At 48.5% G+C, this 22,765-nt stretch overlaps 2 protein-coding genes and 1 long non-coding RNA gene across 3 annotated transcripts; 1 reads left to right on the plus strand and 2 right to left on the minus strand.

Annotated features, from left to right (window-relative positions):
* Positions 1–735: 735 nt before the first annotated feature.
* Positions 736–3,401, minus strand: LOC140210947 (uncharacterized). The gene is made up of 2 exons (XR_011889341.1): positions 2,986–3,401; positions 736–1,395 (listed from the first exon to the last, which is right to left on the minus strand). It is a non-coding gene; the product is annotated as an uncharacterized lncRNA (long non-coding RNA).
* A 1,561-nt stretch (positions 3,402–4,962) lies between these two features.
* Positions 4,963–5,936, plus strand: LOC140210822 (histone H2A-like). The gene has a single exon (XM_072280088.1). The coding sequence runs from the start codon at positions 5,038–5,040 to the stop codon at positions 5,416–5,418; it is 381 nt and encodes a 126-aa protein (XP_072136189.1). The 5' UTR covers positions 4,963–5,037; the 3' UTR covers positions 5,419–5,936.
* Positions 5,937–20,471: 14,535 nt separating this feature from the next.
* Positions 20,472–21,583, minus strand: h1-10 (H1.10 linker histone). Its single transcript, XM_072280231.1, has one exon. It carries the CDS (start codon positions 21,422–21,424, stop codon positions 20,933–20,935), a length of 492 nt encoding a protein of 163 aa, XP_072136332.1. The 5' UTR covers positions 21,425–21,583; the 3' UTR covers positions 20,472–20,932.
* Between the last annotated feature and the right edge of the window lie 1,182 nt (positions 21,584–22,765).

Here is a 22,765-nt window from a genome sequence, read left to right on the forward strand (position 1 = left end):
CAAGGTGATTCAATTGATTGTAGTAAAAATACACCCGTATCTGGAAGAGCCAACTGCTGGTGAGTCAGTATCCTGATACAGAGACCTATCCACACAGACTCAAGGCTGTAATTGCTGCCAAAGGTGCATCTACTAAATACTGACCTGAAGGGGGTGAATAGGTATGCAATCAATTATTCTGTTTAATAATTTTAATAAATTTAGTCCAATTTGTAGAAATTTATTTTCACTTTGACACAAAAGACTTTTCTGTTTATCAATGTCAAAAAAAAAACAAATTAAATCCACTGTGATTCAATGTTGTAAAACAATAAAACTTGAAAACTACCAAGGGGGGGTGAATAGTTTTTAGAGGCTCTGTATTTCTCACATTCCCTCTATACGTTCCTTCAATCATTTTAAAGTTACTCCGTCTCATATTAGCATTTCCACCCTGGAGAAAAAAGGCTCTGGCTGTCCACTCTATCTCTGTCTCTTACCATTTTGTACAACTATATCAAGTCACCTCTCATCCTACTTCCCTCCAAAGAGAAAAGTCCGAGCTCACTCAACCTTTCCTCAGAAACCGGCATATGTCATGAAATTTGTTGTTTTGTAGCAGCAAGTGCATTGCAAATAATTAATAAAAAATATAAATTATTATAAGATGTATGTGTGTGTGTGTATATATATATATATATATATATATATATATATATAATAAGTAGTGTAAAAAGAAAACAAAATTACAGGGAGTTATTTCACATGGGTTTATTGTCCATTCAGAAATCTAATTGCAGGGGAAGAAGCTGTTCCTGAAACACTGAGTGTGAGTCTTCAGGCTCTTCTACCCTCCCCCCCGATGGTAGTAATGAGAAGGGGGCATGTCTTGGTGAGGGGGATGCCACTTTCCTGAACCATCGCCTGTTGAAGATATCCTCGATGCTGCGGAGGCTGGTGCCCAGGATGGAGCTGACTGAGTTTACAACTTCCTGCCATATTTTCCGATCCTGTGCAATGGCCCCTCCATACCAGTCGGCGATGGACCCGTTAGAATGCTCTCCACGGTACGTCTGTGGAAATTTGCAAGTTTTTTGGTGACTTAACAAGTCTCTTCAAACTCCTAATGAAATATAGCTGATGTTGTGCCTTCTTTGTAATTGCAACAATATGATAGATCTTCAGAGATGTTGACACCCAGGAACTTGAAACTGCTCACCCTTTCCACTGCTGATCCCTCAGTGAGGACTGGTGCATTTTCCCTCGATCTCCCCTTCCTGGAGTCTACAATCAATTCCTTGGTCTTACTGCTGTTGAGTACGAGGTTGTTCTGCATCCTCGTGAGACATGCTCTCTAGTCCAGGCAGCATCCTGGTGAACCTCCTCTGCACCCTCTCTAAACCTTCCACATCCTTCCTATAACAAGGCATAGAAATTTATGAGGTGAATTCACACTCTTTTCCACAGGGAAAGGGAACCAAACACTTGAGGGCAGAGTTTTAAGGTGAGGGGGGAGGGAGGGTAACCAAAAAGAGACCTGAGGGACAATTTTCCACGCAGAAGAGGTGAGTTTATGGAACGAGCTGCCGGGGAAGTGGTAGAGGCAGGTATAATCACAATGTGTAAACTACACTCAGACACGTACGGATAGGAAAGGTTTCGAAGGGTTATAGCTCGGTGGGGTGGTAGATGAGGACAAGACGAACCCTATCTATGGTAGGGTGGTGGGAGGATGGGGTGAAGGCAGGTGTGCATGAAATGGAAGAGATGCGGTTAAGGGCAGCGTTGATGGTGCAGGAAGGGAAGCCCCTTTCTTTGAAAAAGGAGGACATCTCCTTCGCTCTAGAATGAAAAGCCTCATCTTGAGAGCAGATGCCGCGGAGACGGAGGAATTGAGAGAAGGGGATGGCGTTTTTACAAGTAGCAGGGTGGGATGAGGTACCGTCCAGGTAGCTGTGACAGTCTATGGGTTTATAACAGACATCAGTGGGTAAGCTGTCTCCAGAGAGAGAGACAGATCTAGAAAGGGGAGGGAGGTGTTGGAAATGGACCAGGTAAGTTTGAGGGCAGGGTGGAAGTTGGAGGCAAAGTGGATGAAGTTTTCAAGTTCAGTACAGGTTCCGGAAGCAGCACCGATGTAGCCGTTGATGTAACGTAGGAAAAGTGTGGGATGATCACAAGTGCAGGCTTGGAACATGGACTGTTCCACGTAGCCAACATACAGACAGGCATAGCTGGGACCCATGTGAGTGCCCATGGCTACCCCTTTAGTTTGAAGGAAATGGGAGGAGCTGAAGGAGAAATTATTCAGAGTGAGGACAAGTTCCGCCAGGTGGAGGGGAACTGGTTGGGTCTGGTGTCCAGAAAAAGAAGGAGAGCTTTGAGGCCTTCCCGGTGGAGGACAGAGGTGTATGGGGACTGGACATCCATAGTAACAATAAGGTGGTGGGGGCCAGGGAACCTGAAACCATTGAAAAGATCCCAACTGTGTGAAGTGTCACGGATGTGGGTAGGAAGGGACTGAACCTGGGGTGGGTGGGGGGATGAATGAAAGAGTTGAGGTATGCAGATATGAGTTCGGAGGGGAGGGGCAGAACAACCTGAAACAATGGGTCTATCCGGACAAGCGGGTAGGAGGTAGAAACCAGAGATGTGGGGTGCAAGGACTATGAGGTTGACGGCAGTGGATGGAAGATCCCCAGAGTTAATAAAGTTGGTGACAGTGTGGGAGGCAATGGCCTGGTGTTCCTTAGTGGGGTCGTGTTCAAGGGTAAAGTAAGAGGAGATGACTGAGAGTTGGCACTGGGCCTCAGCAAGGTAGGGGTCAGTACACCAGACTACATTTTATATTTAAGATACAGGTTGATAGGTTCTTAATTAATCAGGATGTCAAAGATTATGGGAGAAGGCAGGAGAATGGGATTGAGTGGAATAATAAATCAGTCATGATAGATGGTGGGCCAGACTCGATGGGCCGAATGGTCTGATTCTGCTCCCATGTCTTACCATCTCATTTGCAATTGTTTTGTCCTTGTAGTCAGCTCGTTCTACATTGCCCACCGAAGGACCACTCCTGCCTAGGGCTTCTTTAACATCTTGCAAAGTCTCCCTTTTATTTTCGCTCCTGATTACGGCGGTTTTATAAGTGAAAGTCATTGTTTTCAGAGGCGGCCCAGATGAGGAAACCATGGAGAAGGAAGGGATCGGAAAGGCGGTGGGGGGGGAGGGGTTGGCAGGATTTCAACCCGAAAGCAAATACCAAGCAACACACAAAAAATGCTGGTGAATGCAGCAGGCCAGGCAGCATCTCTAGGAAGAGGTACAGTCGACGTTTCAGGCCGAGACCCTTCGTCAGGACTAACTGAAAGAAGAGCTAGTAAGAGATTTGAAAGTGGGAGGGGGAGGGGAAGATCTGAAATGATAGGAGAAGACAGGAGGGGGAGGGATGAAGCCAAGAACTGGACAAGTGATTGGCAAGAAGATACGAGGCTGGAGAAGGGAGAGGATCGTGGCCCGGGAGGCCTAGGGAGAAAGAAAAGGGGAGGGGAGCATCAGAGGAAGATATAGTGAGAGGGACAAAAAAGAGAGAAAGAAAGGGGAAATAAATAAATAAATAACGGATGCGGTACGGGGGGGGGGAGGTAGGGCATTAGCGGAAGTTAGAGAAGTCGATGTTCATGCCATCAGGTTGGAGGCTACCCAGACGGAATATAAGGTGTTGTTCCTCCAACCTGAGTGTGGCTTCATCTTTACAGTAGAGGAGGCCGTGGATAGACATATCGAAATGGGAATGGGATGTGGAATTAAAATGTGTGGCCACTGGGAGATCCTGCTTTCTCTGGCGGACAGAGCGTAGATGTTCAGCAAAGCGATCTCCCAGTCTGCGTCGGGTCTCGCCAATATATAGAAGGTCACATCGGGAGCACCGGACGCAGTTTATCACCCCAGCCGACTCACAGGTGAAGTGTCGCCTCACCTGGTAGGACTTTCTGGGACCCTGAATGGTGGTAAGGGAGGAAGTGTAAGGGCATGTGTAGCACTTGCTCCGCTTACAAGGATAAGTGCCAGGAGGGCGATCAGTGGGGAGGGATGGCGGGGCGGGAACGAATGGACAAGGGAGTCGCGTAGGGAGCGATCCCTGCGGAAAGCGGGGGGGGGGGCGGGGAGAGAGGGGGGAGGGAAAGATGTGCTTAGTGGTGGGATCCCGTTGGAGGTGGCAGAAGGTTATACGTTGGACCAGGAGGCTGGTGGGGTAGGTGCTTTCCGTTAATGCCCCACCTCTCCTTCGTACCCTATCCATTATTTATTTCCCCCCTTCTTTCTCTTTTTTCTCCCTCTGTCCCTCTCACTATATCTTCCTCTGATGCTCCCGTCCCCTTTTCTTTCTCCCTAGGCCTCCCGGGACATGATCCTCTCCCTCCTCCAGCCTCGTATCTTCTTGCCAATCAACTGTCCAGCTCTTGGCTCCATCCCTCCTCCGCCTGCCTTTTCCTGTCATTTCGGATCTCCCCCTCCCCTTCCCACTTTCAAATCTCTTACTAGCTCTTCTTTCAGTTAGCCCTGACGAAGGGTTTCAGCCCGAAACATCAACTGTACCTCTTCCTAGAGATGCTGCCTGGTCTACTACGTTCACCAGCATTTTGTGTGTGTGTTGCTTGAATTTCCAGCATCCGCCGATTTCCTCCTGTTTGAGCAGATACCGAATGTGTTAATCGTGAGAGATTTTGTTTGTCGTGAAACACGAGATAAACAGATGCCAGCCCCACCCCTTCAAAGCCCATCCAAAGACTGGAGCTTGCTGCTCCAATGACTTGGTTCGTGTATGCACAGCAATATGCAAATGAAGGATCCAAATTAAGTCCAATGAGAGAGTTACCTGGCCTCCGGCGGACCAATCCGGTGACAAGCAGTGAGCAGCTTGTGACGTAAAACGGGTTATTAATACCCGGGACGCGCGGGGGTGGGGTTAATGCTGTGGGCGGTCGCTTGTTCGGTACATTGTAGCTGCTGGGTTACATTGTATCGAGAAGGCGAGTCCGAATTGAACTGCACCGGAGGATGTCTGGTAGAGGTAAGACCGGTGGTAAGGTACGGGCTAGAGCCAAGTCCCGATCTTCTCGGGCCGGCTTGCAGTTCCCAGTAGGCCGCGTCCACCGCCTGTTACGGAAAGGCAACTACGCCGAGCGAGTGGGAGCTGGTGCGCCGGTCTATCTGGCGGCCGTACTCGAGTACCTGTCGGCGGAGATTCTGGAGCTGGCCGGTAATGCAGCTCGGGACAATAAGAAGACCAGGATCATCCCTCGCCACCTCCAGCTGGCCATTAGGAATGACGAGGAGCTCAATAAGCTGCTGGGAGGGGTGACCATCGCGCAGGGAGGCGTGCTCCCCAACATCCAGGCTGTGCTGCTCCCGAAGAAAACGCAGGTGTCCAAAAAATGAGACATTGCGAACCGGATTGTTTTGCGAATGACTTTTGAGCAACTGAAATTCTTCTTGTAGGGGTGGGGGGGGGGATAAGGAGGAACGTGTGTTAAGTCCCACTAATTGGTCGCAGATACAAGGAAAATGATACACGAGTTTTGGCCAGAAAGCTCGTTCTTGGTAGCGACGTGACGAAGTCGCTATATATTGTGTGTATTATTTATCCTTGGTGTTTGGTTTCAAGTCGCAGAAAGTACCTCGGACACATAATTTTGCTAAGGTTAATTATTTATGGCTGTATATTTTTCTCTCAGGGGAAACTGCCTGCCGTGACCCCGAGAGTAGCGAGAGGACACGATATGTGAAAGTTCAACTTGTCTATTTTTCCGAATTTAAATGCAATGTTTCATTTGATTTATTATCTGTTTTAGTTGACATGGGGATTATGAAATGCAACTTTAGATGTAGCGCTTTAATGACATTGGGCACTTTTTATTTATTGTGGGGGAATAACTACAATAAATTTATTGAACGTTTGACTCGCACTGCTACATTATGTTCCGGACCGGTGGTCAGACACTCAAAAAGCGGGAGAAACATTCCGTGGTGCTGTAGCGCCTTTCACACCTCGGGACATCGATACTCCTGTGACTGGGAGTTGTCACACGCTGTTGTCAATCTCACAAAACAGCATCGATCTACTTGTAACTCAGTCGCTTTTTTAAAGATTCACATCGGGGCATTTTAACGGGTTTAGTGTTTGATGGGGAAAGGTTTAGCGGGACTTGGTACAAACGCGGAGAAGTGAGACTCGGTTAGGCACCTTGATCGGGCGGGACGAGTTGGGCCTAAGCGTCTGTCTGACCCCTTGTATGTCTGATCGTCATCCTGAGGTTGATTATCACTGGCAAATTTGTTTTGCAGCAGTACAGTAAATATACATTACATTACAAAATACCCAATAAACGGACTAAAAACATGGGAGCAGAATTGGGCCATTTGGCCCATCGAGTCTGTTCTACCACTCAATCAGGGCTGATTTTTTTTCCCCTCCCCAGCGCCACTCCACGGCCTCCCTGTAACCTTCGATGCCTTGGCCAATCAAGAGCCTGTCAAACTCTGTCTTAAATACACCCAACCACCCGGCTGCCACAGCTGCCTGTGGTAACAAGTTCACTACCCTCTGGCTGAGGAAATTTCTCCCCATCTGTTTTGAAAGGATGCCCCTCTATCCTGAGGCTGTGCCCTCTTGTCCTGGACTCTCCCACCATGGGAAACATCCTTTCAACATCCACTGTCTCAGCTTTTCAACATTCGAAAGGTTTCAATGAGATTCTCCCCACCCCACCCCCCATTACAGCGAGTGCAGACCCAGAGCCATCAAATGTTCCTCGTATGATAACCCTTTCATTCCTGGAATCATCCTTGTGAACCTCCTCTGGACCCTCTCCAATGCCAGCACATCTTTTCTAAAATGAGGGGCCCAAAACTGTTCACAATACTCAAGGTGAGACCTCACCAGTGCCTTATAAAGCCTCAGCATCACACCCCTGCTCTTGTATTCTAGACCTCTTGAAATAAGTTCTAGCAAGTTTAAGGTCTTTTCACTCAAACAGTCGGCAAGATGTCCTTCAGTCAGTCACAAGAATTGCAAATCAGGGCGGTCAGGTAAAATTTCTATGGGTTCCAGGAATGAAAGGGTGGATGAGTTGGCAAAGAGGGTGTTAAAGAAAGAAAATATAGAAATGAACATTAGTATCAGTAAAGCAGAGGTTAAGTGTGCAATCTGGGGGGGGGGGGGGGAATCAACCAAATGTGGCAAGAAAGATGGGATAGGGAGGGGAAAGGGAGGTGTTTATATCAAATACAAAAGAGTGTTGCAGGTACTAGGGTAGGTAGTGGATACAGAAGAGAGGAGACTGTGTGGACTAGGTTAAGGCTGGGGCACTGTGCATTAAACAAAACATTGAAAATGATAGGGAAACACCAGACAGGATTGTGTGAGGAATGTCAGGAAGAGGAGTCAGTAGAACATGTAGTTCTGAGTTGCAGGAAGTATGGGTTATAGAGAGATGATGAGAATTAATCTAAGTGAATTGGGGGTGCAGGAATTCACAGTAAAAGGGTTGCTGGGCATGGGCGGGAGAGCACAGGTTAGGGTATTTTTAGCTTTCTTAAGGGGTACAGGGGTTTTTTATATAGGACATGATGGATAGGCAGGAATAGGGTACTAGAGTGGCCAAAGATGGGAAGATAAAGTGTGTGTGTGTTAGAGATAGAGTAAAGGGATTTAGAATGTAAGTCTATTACACATTCCGGAGCAGAAGGCGTTAATGCACCACTAAGCTGGGTGCCAACCACTGTAAAACAAGAGGAAGAGAAGACCTCTTGAAATGAGTGCTAACGTTGCATTTGCCTTCCTCACCACCAACTCAACCTGCAGGTTAACCTTCAGCGTGTTCTACACAAGGATTCCCAAGTGGCTTTGTATTTCAGATTTTTGGATTTTCTGCCTGTTTATAAAACAGTCTGCACATTTATTTCTTCTACCAAAGTGTATGCCCATGCATTTTCCAACATTGTATTTCATTTGCCACTTTCTTGCCCATTCCCCTAATCTAAGTCCTTCTGCATCCTACCTGTTTCCTCAACACTACCTACCCCTCCACCAATCTTCGTATCATCTGCAAACTTGGCAACAAAGCCATCTATTCCATCGTCTAAATCATTGATATACAGCATAAAATGAAGTGGTCCCAACACCAAACCCTGCAGAACACCAATAGTCACTGGTAGCCAACCAGAAAAGGATCCTCTTATTCCCGCTCACTGCCTCCTACCAATCAGCCAAGGCTCTAACCATGTTAGTAACTTTTCTGTAATACCATGGGCTCTGAACTTGGTAAGCAACTTCATGTGTGGCACCTTGTCAAAGGCCTTCTGAAAGTCTAAATGTACAACATTCACTGCATCCCCTTTATCTATCCAACATAATCTCCTCAAAGAATTCCAACAGGTTCGTCAGGCAGGTTTTTCCCTTGAGGAAACCATGTTGACTTTGTACTATCTTATCCTGTATCACCAAATACTCCATAACCTCATCCTTAACAATTGACTCCAACATTTTCCCAACCACTGAAGTCAGGCTAACTGGTCTATAATTTCCTTTCTGCTGCCTCCACCTTTCTTAAAGAGTGGAGTGACATTTGCAATTTTCCAGTCATCTGGCACCATGCCAGAGTCCAATGATTTTTGGAAGATAATTTCTAATGCCACCACAATCTCTACCACTACCTCTTTCAGAACCCTAGGGTGCAGTTCATCTGGTCCAAGTGACTTGTGCACCTTTAGGTCTTTGAGCTTTTTGAGCACCTTCTCCCTTGTAACAGTAACTGCATTCACTTCTCTTCCCTCACACCTTCAATATTTGGCACACTGCTAGTGTCTTTCGCAGTGAAGACTGATGCAAAATATTCATTTAGTTCATCTGCCATCTCCTTAGCCCCTGTTGTTATTTCTCCGGCCTCATTTCTTAGCGGTCCTATATCCACTCTGGTGTCTCTTATTTTTTGTATACTTGAAAAAGCTTTTTCTATATACCTTAATATTGTTTGTTTGCTTGCTTTCATATTTCATTTTTTTCCCTCCAAATCATTCTTTTCATTGCTCTCTGTAGAATTGTAAAAACTTCCCAATCCTCTACCTTCCCACTAATTTTTGCTTTTTTTGTATGTCCTCCCTTTTGCTTTTACATGAGCTTTGACTTACCTTGTCAGCCACGATTGTACAATTTTGCCATTTGAGTATTTTTGTTTTTGGAATACATCTATCCTGCACCTTCCTCATTTTTCCCAGAAACTCACACCATTGCTGCTCTGCTGCCTTCCAGTTTACTTTGGACAACTCCTCTCTCAGGAGTATTTCAATGGAGTAACTAACTTTACTCCACTGACATACTGGTACATCAGGCTTCACTTTCTCCCTGTCAAATTTCAAGCTGAACTCGATCATATTGTGATCAGTGCCTCGTAAGGGTTCTTTTACCTTAAGCTCCCAAATCACCTCCGGTTCATTACGTAACACCCAATTCAGTGTAGCTGATCCCCTAGTAGGCTCAACGACAAACTGCTCTAAAAAGCTACATCTTGGGCATTCAACAAAATTCACACTTGAGATCCATTACCAACCTGACTTTTCCAATTGCCCTGCATGTTAAAATCTCTCATGACTATTATAATATTTCCCTTTTGACACGCCTTTTCTATTTCCCACTGTAATCTGTGGTCCACATCCCAGCCACTGTTGGGGGGGGTCTGTGTATAACTGCCATCAGGGTCCTTTTACCCTTGTACTTTCTTAACTCAACCCACAAGGATTCAACATCTTCCAATCCAGTGTCACATCTTCCCACTGATTTGATGCCATTTTTTTTACCAGCAGAGCCACGACACCCCCTCTACCGACCTTCCTATCCCTCCGATACAACGTGTAACCTTGGACATTCAGCTCCCAACTACAACCATCCTTCAGCCATGGTTCAGTGAAACCATATTTCCCTTTTGACACGCCTTTTCTATTTCCCACTGTAATCTGTGGTCCACATCCCAGCCACTGTTGGGGGGGGTCTGTGTATAACTGCCATCAGGGTCCTTTTACCCTTGTACTTTCTTAACTCAACCCACAAGGATTCAACATCTTCCAATCCAGTGTCACATCTTCCCACTGATTTGATGCCATGACATCATACCCGACAATCTGTAATAGTGGAACAAGATCACCCACCTTGTTTCTTATACTCTGTGCAGTGAGATGTCACAGTCTGAGTATTTGCTACCCTTCTGATTCTTCATCCCTAATGCACTGATACTCACCCTGCTGGCTGCAATTTTGTCCCGTCATCTGCCTGTCCTTCCTGACAGTCTGATTGCACGCTATCTTTGCTTTTTTTTTTAACCATCTGTCCTATCCTGAGTTCCCTCACTTTGGTAACCACCCTGCTGCCAAATGAGTTTAAACCCTCCCCAGCAGCTCCAACAAACCTGCCCACGAGAATGTTTGTCCCCCTCGGGTCCAGGTGCAACCTGTCACTTTTGAACAGGTCGTACCGCACCCCCCCCCCCCCCCGCCAGAAGAGATCCCAATGATCCAAGAACCTGAAGCCCTGCCCCCTGCACCAGCTTCTCAGCCACACATTTATCTGCCAAATCATCCTGTTTCTATCCTCACTAACACATGGCACAGGCAGCAATCCACAAATTACTACCCTGGAGGTCCTGCTTCTCAGCTTTCTGCTGAGCTGTCTAAATTCTCTTTGCTTTTTATTCCTATGTCAGTGGTACCAATATATGCCAAGACATCTAGCTGTTCTCCCTCTCCAAAACGCTGTGGATTTGATCCGAGACGTCCCTGACTCTTTCACCTGGGAGAAAACATCCCATCTACGTGTCCCATTCACATCCACAGAATCTCCTGTCTGTTCCCCTGGCTATTGAGTCCCCTATCACTACCGCTCCCCTCTTCTCCCTCTTTCCCCTCTGCACCATGGACCCATGCTCAGTGCCAGTGACCTGGTCTCCCTGTCATTCCCCTGGGAGGTCATCCCCCACAACAGTGCCCAAAACGATATATTTATTATTGAGGGGAGTGGCCACAGCGGTGTTCTGCGCTAACTGTCTATTCACCGTCCCACTTCTCCTGACGGTCACCCAGCTACTCGCCCCCTGCAGCTTTGGGGTGACTACTTCCCTGTAACTCTGATCAATTATCTCCTCGCTCTCCCGTACAAGCCGAAGGTCGTCCAGCTGCTGCTCCAGACCCCTAACACTGTCTTCAAGGAGCTGCAGCTGGATTCACTTCATGCAGATGTAGTTCCCAGAGATACACTGGGTCTCCCAGGATTTCCCAAGATCTGCGTGAAGAACAGAGGCCATTTAAACTACACTTCGTACCCCTGACACAATAATAAAAAAGTGAGACTTACCCAGAGCCAAAGCCTGACAGTTCCACTCTCAGCACTGGTCCGCTCCTAGCGGTAGCCGCTCCGCTTGTCCCTTCTGTACTTTTATTTACTCATCTCTGCGAAAATAGTGAGGTAGTGCGCATGGGTTCATTGTCCGTTTGGAAATCTGCTGACACAATGGAAAGAAGCTGTTCCTAAAACATTGTGTGTCTTCAAGGTGCTGGACCTCCGTAGCAATGAGAAGGTGGCACGTCCCAGTTGGTGAGGGGTGGATGCTGCTTGGTTGTGGCATCGCCTGTTGATATGGGGAGGGGCTGTGTCGGTGCCGGGGAGGGCTGTGGCCCGATGGAACTGGGTGGGTCTACACTCCACAGCCTTGTGATCCTTTGCAGTGGCCCTTCCATATCTGACAGTAATCCAACCGGTCAGAATGGTCTCTGCGGTTCATCTGTGGGAATCCGCCAGTGTCTTTCGTGACGCACCAAATCACCTCAAACTCCTACTGAAATGTTAGTGTAAATGGGTGGATTCAGTGGGTCAAAGGGCACTTTTCTGTGTTTGGTCACCAGACGTATCCCGTCCCCTGTTGTGTTGTAGCTGATACCAGCAATCTACAATATCGATCTGACTGACTCTCGACAGTTACAATGAAAGATTGTTCCTGCAGGATGAGGAGCGTGTGATGACTTTGGCCCTCTACTTGAGTTCAGAAAAATGAGCAGGGATCTCATTGAAACCTATTGAATGTTGAAAAGGTAGATAGAGCGATGTGGAGAGAATACTTCATGTGGTGAGTTTAAGATCAAACCGCACAGCCACAGAATAGAGGAACATCTTTTTAGAACGGAGATGAGGAATTTCTTTCGCCAGAGAGTGGTGAATCTGTGGAATTCTTGTGGAGACCAAGGGTATATTTAATGCAGAGGTTGGTCAGGGCATGAAGAGATATGGGGAGAAGGCAGGAGCTAGGGGCTGAGAGGGAAAATGGATCAGCCATGATGAAATGACAGAGCAGACTCGATGGGCCAAATGCCCTAATTCTGCTCCTATATCTTATGGTCTTAGTTTTCAGTCGCTATTGCAGACAGGCTTAGATACTGCAACAATTACATTTCACAGTTTTGATTCTGCCGTGTAGGAATGGGGAGAATAGTCACCGCACATTGACCCTGCACAGGGCGACGGATGGGCAAATTGGGGGTGAAGTGTTTGGCGTGGGAGAGAATGGGATGGCAGTGAGCGGGCAGGGTCTCAACGGGCCAAGTGGTTTCGTGTGTTGGGCCAATGATAGAGCCCCGCCCCGCCCTCTGCAAAGCGGCAGTTTTCGAGCACGGGCTCACTCGTGTAACATGGAGGTTAAGAAGTGAGCGTTGTGTGGTGTTGGAATCTCACCCAGGTGTTGAAGATTGAGGAAACGTCTGACAGAAATGTTTAAAATTTTGAGGAGTACAGGTAAGGTGGACAGTCACAGTTTTCTCCCCAGGGGAAGGGAGCCCAAACCCGAGGTGAGATGGAGGCCTCCGTTGGTCAGTCTCGACCATGGAGGTTGCATTCACACTGTCTAGATACACAAGTCTGGCAGTGCGATATAGAGTCAGCCATTACCCATGCTCAGGCTCTCCCTCTCCACACATCTGATGAACCCAAAAGAACGGCAGAGGTCGATACAGTTTGGCACCAGCAGCGTCACAGGAGTTGCCAGTCGGCGTTGAACTCAATGTAGGACTGCTTTAAGGACTCCAGCTCTGGATTTTTCCCTTGGGGTTTACTCCCGAAGTCTCCCCCATGAGTGGGTATAGCCACAAGGCAGCGGATGTTTGAGACCAAAGTTTTCCTTCTCCTGGATGAGCTGCCAACGACAGCTGACGAGCCCTTTCTGCCCAAAGCGACTGGTGTTAAGGTAGCAGTACCTGCCTTTGCCCCTTCTCCTGTCAGTAGAAATGGTTCTGCTGGGCTTAGTAGCTAAGGCACACGTGAAGGCCAAGAGCTGGACTTGGTTGTCAGAGGCTATTTGAGGTGTGCACCATCAGGAGCGTTGAATAGGCAGTGGGAGCCTGTCCCCCCATTGCCATCCCAGGCTAGAACGCCTTTAGGGTGAGAGGGGCAGAGGGTGTATGCAACGAGCTGCCAGTGGAAGTGGTATGGGCACAATACTGTCACTGAAGAAGCACCTGGGTGGGAGTGATGTGGCTTTCGTTCAAAGTTCTGGGGAGAGCTCGTTAGAATCATACAGTACAAACAGGCCCTTCAGCCCATTTTGTGTCTCCTGGTTCATGCTAACTCACATTCACTGGGCACTGTGCCTGTAGTCTATTCCAGTTCTCGTCCAGACACTTCAATGCCAAGATCCGCATGCAGTTGGCGTCACTGATCCCAACCACCCTGGAGCACAGTTCCTCCTGGACCCCTCTCCGATTCTACTTAAACGTCTGCCCACTAGTTTCAGACACATCCACTTTCTAAGTATCTAGGTGCCTAAAATTTGGACAAATTTCAATGTCAGCAAAACCAAGGAAATGATTCTGGGCTTTAGGAAGGGGAATTTGGGAGGACATTGACCTTTCACCTTATCTATGCCCCTCACGATTTTATAAACCTTCACAGGGTCAGACCTCAGCCACCTATTGTCCAGGGAAAACTGCCCCAGCCTGTCCAATCTCTCCCTATAGCTGGAGCTGCCAGAACTCATTAACATCTGCAATCTTTCTGATTTAATAACATCTTGGCAATCAGAATGGCACTCAATATCCCTGTAAAACTTTCCTATCCATGTTCCTTCCTGCCTAGTATGTCTAAAATACAGCAAGGAGTGGCTTCAGATTTGAGGAGTAAAATTTCTAAACTTGCAGAAGCTTGGAATCAATTGTAAACAATGTGGAACACACCAGTCCTCATCGAGGGCCAAGTGGTGGAAAGGGTGAGCGGCTTCAAGTTCCTGGTGTCAGCATCTTAGAGGGTCTATCCTGGGCCCAGCATATTGATGGAATCATAAAGAAGACACAACAACTGCTATAATTTATGATGAGCTTAAGGAGATTTAGTATGTGACCAAAGACTTCTGCTCGAAAAGTCTTTTGAGACCAAAGAGCAGATTTCTACACATGTACCATGTTTGTTTGTTTAATTAACTTCATATTTCTTATTGTAACTTTTAGTAATGTTTTAATGTTTGTCACTGTACTGCTACAAAACAAAAAAAATTTCACGACATATGTCTGTGATAATAAACCAGTTCTGAGGATGACAAGGTGCACATGGCTTGACTGAACGAGCAGACACGGCATGTGATTATTGTTTCTGAAAAGTGTGAGGCGAGCACAGCTGAAGCTGGTATGATGGAAGCCTTCAAGAGGTTCTTAGATAGCCACCTGAAGTGCAGGAAACAGAGGCATATGGACATTGTGTAGGCAGAAGGGATTACTTTAGTCAGGCATTTGAATCAGAATCAGGTTTATCATCACTGACATATGTTGTGAAATGCGTTGTTTTGTAGCAGCAGTAGAGTCATCATCATCATTATGGGCCATGTTGTATGACGTGAGCCTTCCTGTCCATGTGGGTTGCTCAACGATTGCACTTCTTGTAATCTTCAGGCACCTGTCCCTCCTCCCTGATGGTAGTAATGAGAAAAGGCCACTCCCAGATGGAGAGGTTCCTCAGTGCTGGATCATCACCATGGTTACGTGCCGTGCCATATGACGTGGGCAGTCATGGTCCTATGACCGCAACTGTCCTTGGCAAATTTCTCTACAGAAGTGGTTTGCCATTGCCTTTTTCTGGGCAGAGTCTTTACAAGAGGGGTGACCCCAGCCATTATCAATACTCCTCAGCGATTGTCTGCCTGGCGTCAGTGGTTGCATAACCAGGACTTGTGATATGCACCAGCAGCTCATATGACCACCCACTACCTCCACCAATGGCTTCACATGACCCTGAACAGGGGCTAAGCAGGTGCTACACCTTGCCAAAGGGTGACTTACAGGATAGTGGAGGGAAGGAGCACGTTACACCTCCTTGGGTAGAGACATATCTCCATCCTGCCACCCATCCTCTCCACTCACTTGTTTTAATTGAAATTAACTGATAACAGTTAAAACTGGTTCCTCAAGGGTGTCGTAGCCGGGGTTGTCATGGGGACAAGCTCCCACTACCTAGTAAATACTCCCAAAAGTTTGCATTTCAAATGGCCTCCGCCATCACGTCCAGCTCCTGGCTCTCGCTCAGCTACCGAGCCCGGTGGAGAAGGGGCAAAGGTGGGTTACTGGTGCCTCAAAACCCGTCTCTTTGGGCAGACGCCTACATCACAACCCGGCAGCCCGTTCCGGACTCCCAAAGTGCTCTGTCTAAAACACTTCCCCTGGACATCACCTCTTAAACTTTAAATCTACGTCTTCTAGTAATCAGCCAAATATTGGGTGCTACAGAAATATTCAGATGAGAACTCTGGAACGTGGAAGTTCTCATGTGGGGGGGGCACTCCGCCCTCTGAGACCACGTCGTGACTCCCTTGTCCGTGACTCCCTCCCCACTGATCTCCCTCCTGGTACTTTGCCCTGCAAACGGGATAATCCTTCCCTCCCCTCCCCCCGCCCCAACACCCCTCATCACCATTCAGCTCCCAAACCAGGTGAGGCGAAACTTCACCTGCGAGTCCGTCAGGATCATCTACCGTATCCGGTGCTCCCTCCTCCACAGTGGCGAGACCCTTCGCTCTGTCCGCCGCAGAGATGCAGGATCTCCTGGTGGCCACCAGTTCAATTTGGCTTCCCATTCCCATTCTGACATGTCAGTCCACGGCCTCCTCTTCTACCACGTTGAGGCCACACTCAGGTTGGAGGAGGAACACCTTGTATTCCGCCTGGGTAGCCTCCAACCTGATGGCACGAACATCGATGTCTCCAACTTCGATAAATCCCACTCTCCTCTCTTTTTCCAGTCTCCATTCTGGTTCCCCTCTCATCCCTTCTCCTTACCTGCCCGTCACCTCCACCTTCTTCCCTTTCTCCAATGCTTCATCCTCCTCTCGTATCAGGTTCCGCCTTTTCTGCCTTTTACCTTTCCCACCTAACACCTGCTAGCTTGTACTTCCTCCCCTCCCCCACCCACCCACCTTCTGCCTCACCTGGTCTCACCTGTCACCTGCCAGCTTGTACTTCCTCCCCTCCCCCACCCACCCACCTTCCGCCTCACTTGGTCTCACCTGTCACCTGCCAGCTTGTACTTCCTCCCCTCCCCCACCCACCCACCTTCCGCCTCACCTGTCACCTGCCAGCTTGAATTTTCTCCCCTCACCCACCCACCCACCTTCCGCCTCACCTGGTCTCACCTATCACCTGCCAGCTTGTACTTCCTCCCCTCCCCCACCCACCCACCTTCCGCCTCACCTGTCACCTGCCAGCTTGAATTTTCTCCCCTCACCCACCCACCCACCCACCTTCCGCCTCACCTGGTCTCACCTATCACCTGCCAGCTTGTACTTCCTCCCCTCCCCCACCCACCCACCTTCCGTCTCACCTGGTCTCACCTGTCACCTGCCAGCTTGTACTTCCTTTCCTCCCCTCCCCCACCCACCCACCTTCCGCCTCACCTGTCACCTGCCAGCTTGTACTTCCTCCCCTCCCCCACCCCCCCACCTTCCGCCTCACCTGTCACCTGCCAGCTTGTACTTCCTCCCCTCCCCCACCTACCCCCCTTCTGCCTCACCTGTCACCTGCCAGCTTGTTCTCCCTCCCCACATCATCTCATTCCGGCCTCTACCCCCTTCCTTCTCAGTCCTGATGAGGGGTCTCGACCTGAAACACCGACTGTATTCATTTCCACAGATGCTGCCTGACCTGCTGAGTTCCCCTGGCATTGTGTGCGCGTTACTCTGAATGTCCGGCATCTGGACAACCTAGAGTGTTTCGTGGTGACTCCGTGACGGCCGCCCTCACTGCACCGCCCGCACATCAGCAGCAGGTGGCAGACCTGAGCGGTGAGACCCGCCGCTAACTGGACTGTCCCATACCGGGGTACCGGAGGCAATCAGAGTCCCCGCTGGGAGCAATGAGAACAAGGCATGTTTCTTGGGTAACACACACAAAATGCTGGAGGAACTCAGCAGGCCTGGCAGCATCTATGCAAAAGGACGCAGTCGACGTTTCGGGGTGATGGGGGTCCTTAATGATTGGACCTTGAGTCCTCGTGGCTGGTGCCCCTGACGGAGATGCCTGAGATTAGGGCTCCCTGCAGCATTTTACGATCTTGTGCAGTGGCCCCTCCGTACCAGACGGTGCTGCAGCCCGTCACAATGTTCTCTACGAGTCTTTGGTGACATAGCAAATCTCCTCAAGCTCCTAATGAGATATAACTGCCCGGTACCTTCTCCGTAATTGCATCAATATGTTGGGCCCGGGATAGATCCTCAGAGATGTTGACACCCAGGCAATGGAGCAATGGGAGTAGGCCATTCAGCCCCTCCAGTCTGTTCTAACATTCAGTGGGATCATGGCGGAGCAGATACTGGTTAATTTATCTATCTCACGAACATCGAAACGTACCTAAGGATGTGCTGGGGGCAGCCCGCAAGGGGCCCCACAAATTCTGATGCCAACACCGCACTTCCACAATGCTCGGCAGAACAACACAATTAACAACAATAAAACAGGCTCCTTCTCACCTTCCTGAACACCCACCCACCCTTCATACACACAGATAGCCCGCCAGTCCCAGGATGGGCTGCCTCCTAGCCTCCAACTTCCAGTCGCCGGCTCTGGCAGATTCCTTCTTCTCCAGTCCTTTACCTTTCCCGGCTTCTTACTTCATCCCTCATTTCCCCCATCCACATACCTCCCCCCTCAACTGGTCTCACCTATCGCCTGACAGCTTGCGCTCATCCCCCAAACCCATCCCTTACTCTGGCACCTCGCACCTTCCTCTTCAGTCCTGATGAAGGGTTTCCGCCCGAAACGTCAACTGGTTACCGTTTACCACAGACGCTGCCCGGCCTGCTGAGTTCCTCCAGCGTTTTGTGTGTGTTGCTCGGATTTGCAGATCCTCTTGTAATGACGCTCTCAACCCTCGCAAAATCTCACCTGTTTCAAAAAGGTCTCAGCAGTACGGAGCAATACATAAAATTACTATAAATTATATATATCAGAAAGAGGTTTAAAAATGCTGAGATAGTGTTCATTGTCCATTCAAAAATCTGATGGCGGAGGGGAAGCCATTCCTGAATTGCCGAGTGTGAGTCTTTAGGCTTCACGCTGATGGTAACAATGAGAAGAGGCCATTGTTATATGGTTACATGTCCAGGGTGGTGGGGGTCCTTAATGATGGAAGCCGGCTAACCTGTTACAGCCTCCATATCCGAGATTAAATACCTCCTCTTTAGACAAAGGGACTGAAATGAGACTTTTTTTTTCACGGGACTTTTAGGGAGCTCAGGGTTTACACCTCCACCCCCCCCCCCGCGGAATTTACCACCCTCTAGAGTGGACAGCCAGGGAATTTTTACCCCGGGGCGGAAATGGCTAACGCAAGAGGGCATGATTTTAAGGAGATTGGAGGAAAGTATGGGGGGGGGTAAGAAATGTCAGAGGCGGGTGTGGGGAACGCACTATCGGCAGTGCTGCTGAAGGCAGGTACATTAGATAAACAACACGGTTGATAGAAAACTGGAGGGTCACGTGGAAGGGATGGGGAAGAGTATATTAAAGGTACAACATCGTGGGCCGATGCTGTTCTGTTGAATCCCCGCGCTTGCTGAAGACCGAGTCCAAATGGGCTTTGAAACATTTATTAAAGGTCCTAAATGGTATTTACCATTGACGCTGCTGAGTTCTCCGGCATTTTGTGTGTTGCCTTGGATTTCCAGCTTCTGCAGATTTTCTCGTGTTTGTCGTTTGTTAAAGGGCTGTTGTCCATTTTGGCTGCAGGTTTACAGTTACATTAGCAACATAGCCGATTTTTTTTTAAACAAATTGCAATACTCGCTTTGAAACATACGAGGGGCGCCACTGTTTCCGGGGAGACAGTCGGCCTGGTCGTACCCTTTGGGGACGTTGCCCGCTATCAGCCAACCGTGCTTTCTGCAGGAGATGGAGCACTTTTAACTCCAGATTCTGCAATTGCTGGAAATTTGGAGCAACACACAAAACACTGGATGAACTCAGCAGGTCAGATCTCGGTTGGACTCCAGACCCTGTTTTATCAAATATGTTTGTGGTCCACGTCTCTCTTAAGACTCAAGATGGATCGTTTTGGAAACGGCCAATAAATACTGCCTTCTCCGTTTGATCCCAAAGAATCATTTTAATATTACTGAGGGGTCGATTTTTTTTTGGCTCAGGAGAATTATCATATGCTTTTGGGTGTACCCCTCCATGCCCTGATCAGGAATTTTTTTTGGTTCAGGAGAATTATCATATGCTATTGGGTGTATCCCTTCATGCCCTGATCAGGCATTTTATCAATTTCTGCTTGAAATACGCCCAATGACTTGGCTGTGGCAACTAATTCCACAGATTCAGCACCCTCTGGCTAAAGAAATTCCCCTCTTCTCTGTTCTAAAGGGTCACCCCTCTACTCTGAGGCTGTGCCCTCTGGTCCTAGACTCCCCTGCCATAGGAAACATCCTCCCCACATCCACTCTGTCGAGGGGTTTCAATATTCGGTAGGTTTCAATGAGATCCCACCTCTCCCCCCATTTCGGTAAACAAGATGTTAAGACTTTCCCTGCATCACAGGTGCCAAAATTTTATACTTTTGCTGCCCATCAATATTTTTAGTGCTTAATGCACTTTTAGTTCTATGTTATATTTTTGAGTGAGGTGGCGCGGTCGGTTGGGTTAGTTTTAATGTGTGTGCGCGCGTTACAGAAACGCAACAGATAAACCGATGTCTTCCCTTCCTTGGTATTTGCCCCTTTTTGATTGCAAACTCGTTTTTAATGCCCCAACACAGCTGGAACAAACTTAATTCAACAATAAAAAATAGCATTAACCGCAGCCAATCAGCGCTCGAGCAACCCTCCCGCCCAGAGAGAATGGCAACTTCCCGCACGCTGATTGGCTGAATCCGTTACCCAAGCGAAAACTGCCGAGGGAACCAGCAAATGAGCGGAAACCGCACCGATTTTTAATACAAAAATTTTAATTTTTAACAAAAAAACATGGCCCGTCAGTAAATAACACAAAAGTTGCAATAATCTTTTCTGTCGGGTATTTGTTTCCCGAAGGGCTGCATTTTAATGAAACAATCCGTTACACCCAGCATACCGTTATTTTTTTCCTGCAGAAAAAGGCTGGCTCTCACGATTATTACAAAATTAAACAATTGTGTACGTGGAAAAGAACGACATGAAAAAAAAATTGCAAAGCGACGAGCCAGGATCCTGAAACGGAATGTCGATTAACATCGCAAAGAAAAATCAAAATTTCCCGCGTTCACGGTCTAACCGGGACGGCCATCGGTGAGAGGACATTGACAAATGAAAACCCAACCAACAGGTCTGCACGACAAAAATAAAACAGAAAAAAAGGTCAGATGCATTTTTTTAAAGATTGCAAATACTGGGTTGGGTGGGGGGTCTTTTTAAACCTTCCTGGATTTGGATTTCTTGGGCGATTTGCCCTTCTTACTTTTGCTGGACCCCGAGTGGCTCTTGGTCTTTGGGGGCTTCCTAGTCTTCTTGCCGGACTTGGCGGCGCTGGCCGAGGCCGCCCACTTCTTCTTGGCCGCCTGCCTGCTCTCCCCTTTCTTCGTGAGCTTGAAGGACCCGTTGGCCCCTTTGCCCTTCACCTGGTTCAGGGTGCCGTTGAGCACCAGAGCCCGCAGGGCGTAGCGCAGGTAGATGCGGCCGTGCTGGTCGTCGAACCAGGGCACCTTCCTCGCCTCTTTGCAGATCATGGCCAGCGAGGAGCCGTTGCGGGCGCCCAGCCTCTGCACGATCTCCACCAGCAGCGCGCTGTATTTCCCTTGCTGGTTCTTCTTCTTCTTCGAGCCCGACTTCTTCACCGCAGTCTTCTTCTCCTCTGCTTCCTCCTCGACTGGCGCATCGGGGAACGATTCCACCTCTGAAGCCATTTGCAGTTTTAAAAATCCACGCAGGGCGATGCAAATTGCAAACAACAGAATGCTTTGATTGCAAACGCAGAGACGCTGGGACTGGATTGCAGGGGAGGATCGCAGCCGCCTGCTGGGCTCCCGCAGCCTGCCTGCTCGGTGCCTGCCTGCCGTGTAATCCGCCTGCTGCACTTTATTTGAACGCTCGCAGCGAACGTAAATGGAAACACCAACAGTCAGGGCCAGATTCGGCCGCAACTTGTGCTTCTTGCCTTGCCTTTCACACGGCTTCTGCCCCGATCCCGGGCTCGGATCTCACCGGGGGCGACCCTGGGCTTTAGACCGGGCTGTTTTCCGGCGGATTCACCGGGCGGGGGGCGAATCGGCCGGCGTTCAGGGTAAAAAAACCCCGAAGTAACACCGGCTCCCCACGCACAACGGGCACCCAGAAATGGGGGCTGCCACTTTGAGGGCGAATTTAGAGCCCGTCTCCGGCTCACAACCTACTACAGTCGCTGCCTTAATTTAAAAGGCAGGGTGCATTATCCAGCCCGGTCACGTTTAACCACTTTGAAGGCAAAACTTTATAATAAATTGTATTTTAATTTGTTGCAACTAACACAGCGCGCTCCCCCTCGCGGCCGCTGACGTAATAGCAAGCATTGGTTCTTGAAACCTAGTTGCAGAGCGCGAATCTAACACAACACCGTAAGATACAAAAAAAATCAGCGAATGCACTGATATAGCAAACGCTCCATATGACAGACAAGCAAAGCAAAGCTTTAGTATTCCTTATGGCTGCACCACCGTCTGGTATTGGGGGGGGGAGAGCGGGGGGCACTGCTCAGGATCGAAATAAGCTGCAGAAAGTTGTAAACTCAGTCAGCTCCATCGTGGGGTTTAGTCTCCCCAACATCCAGGACATCGTCAAGGAGCGATGCTTCAAAAAGGCAGCATCCGTCATTAAAGCCCCCCATCTTCTCATTCTACCACCAAGCCTGACGGTACACTATAAACGATTCAGGAACAGCTTCTTCCCCTCAGCCATCTGCTTTCTGAATGGACGTTGAACCCATAAACAGCACCTCACTACATTTTTTAAACTTCTATATTTGCACTATTTATTTAACTTTTAAAATGTATAGAACAGTACGTCACGGGAACAGGCCCTTCGGCCCACAATGTTGTGCTGGACCAGATAAAAAAGTAAGTTAACCCCTTCAAAAAAACTAATCTCTCCTACAAACACAATGTCCATCTTCCTCACATCCATGGGCCGGTCCAAATGTCTCTTAAAAGCCTCCGATGTATTTGCCTCTACTACCACACCAGACAACCATGACTGAGTAAAAGAACTTGCCC

This window comes from Mobula birostris, chromosome 16 (assembly GCF_030028105.1).
Source record: "Mobula birostris isolate sMobBir1 chromosome 16, sMobBir1.hap1, whole genome shotgun sequence".
Lineage (NCBI taxonomy): Eukaryota > Metazoa > Chordata > Chondrichthyes > Myliobatiformes > Myliobatidae > Mobula > Mobula birostris.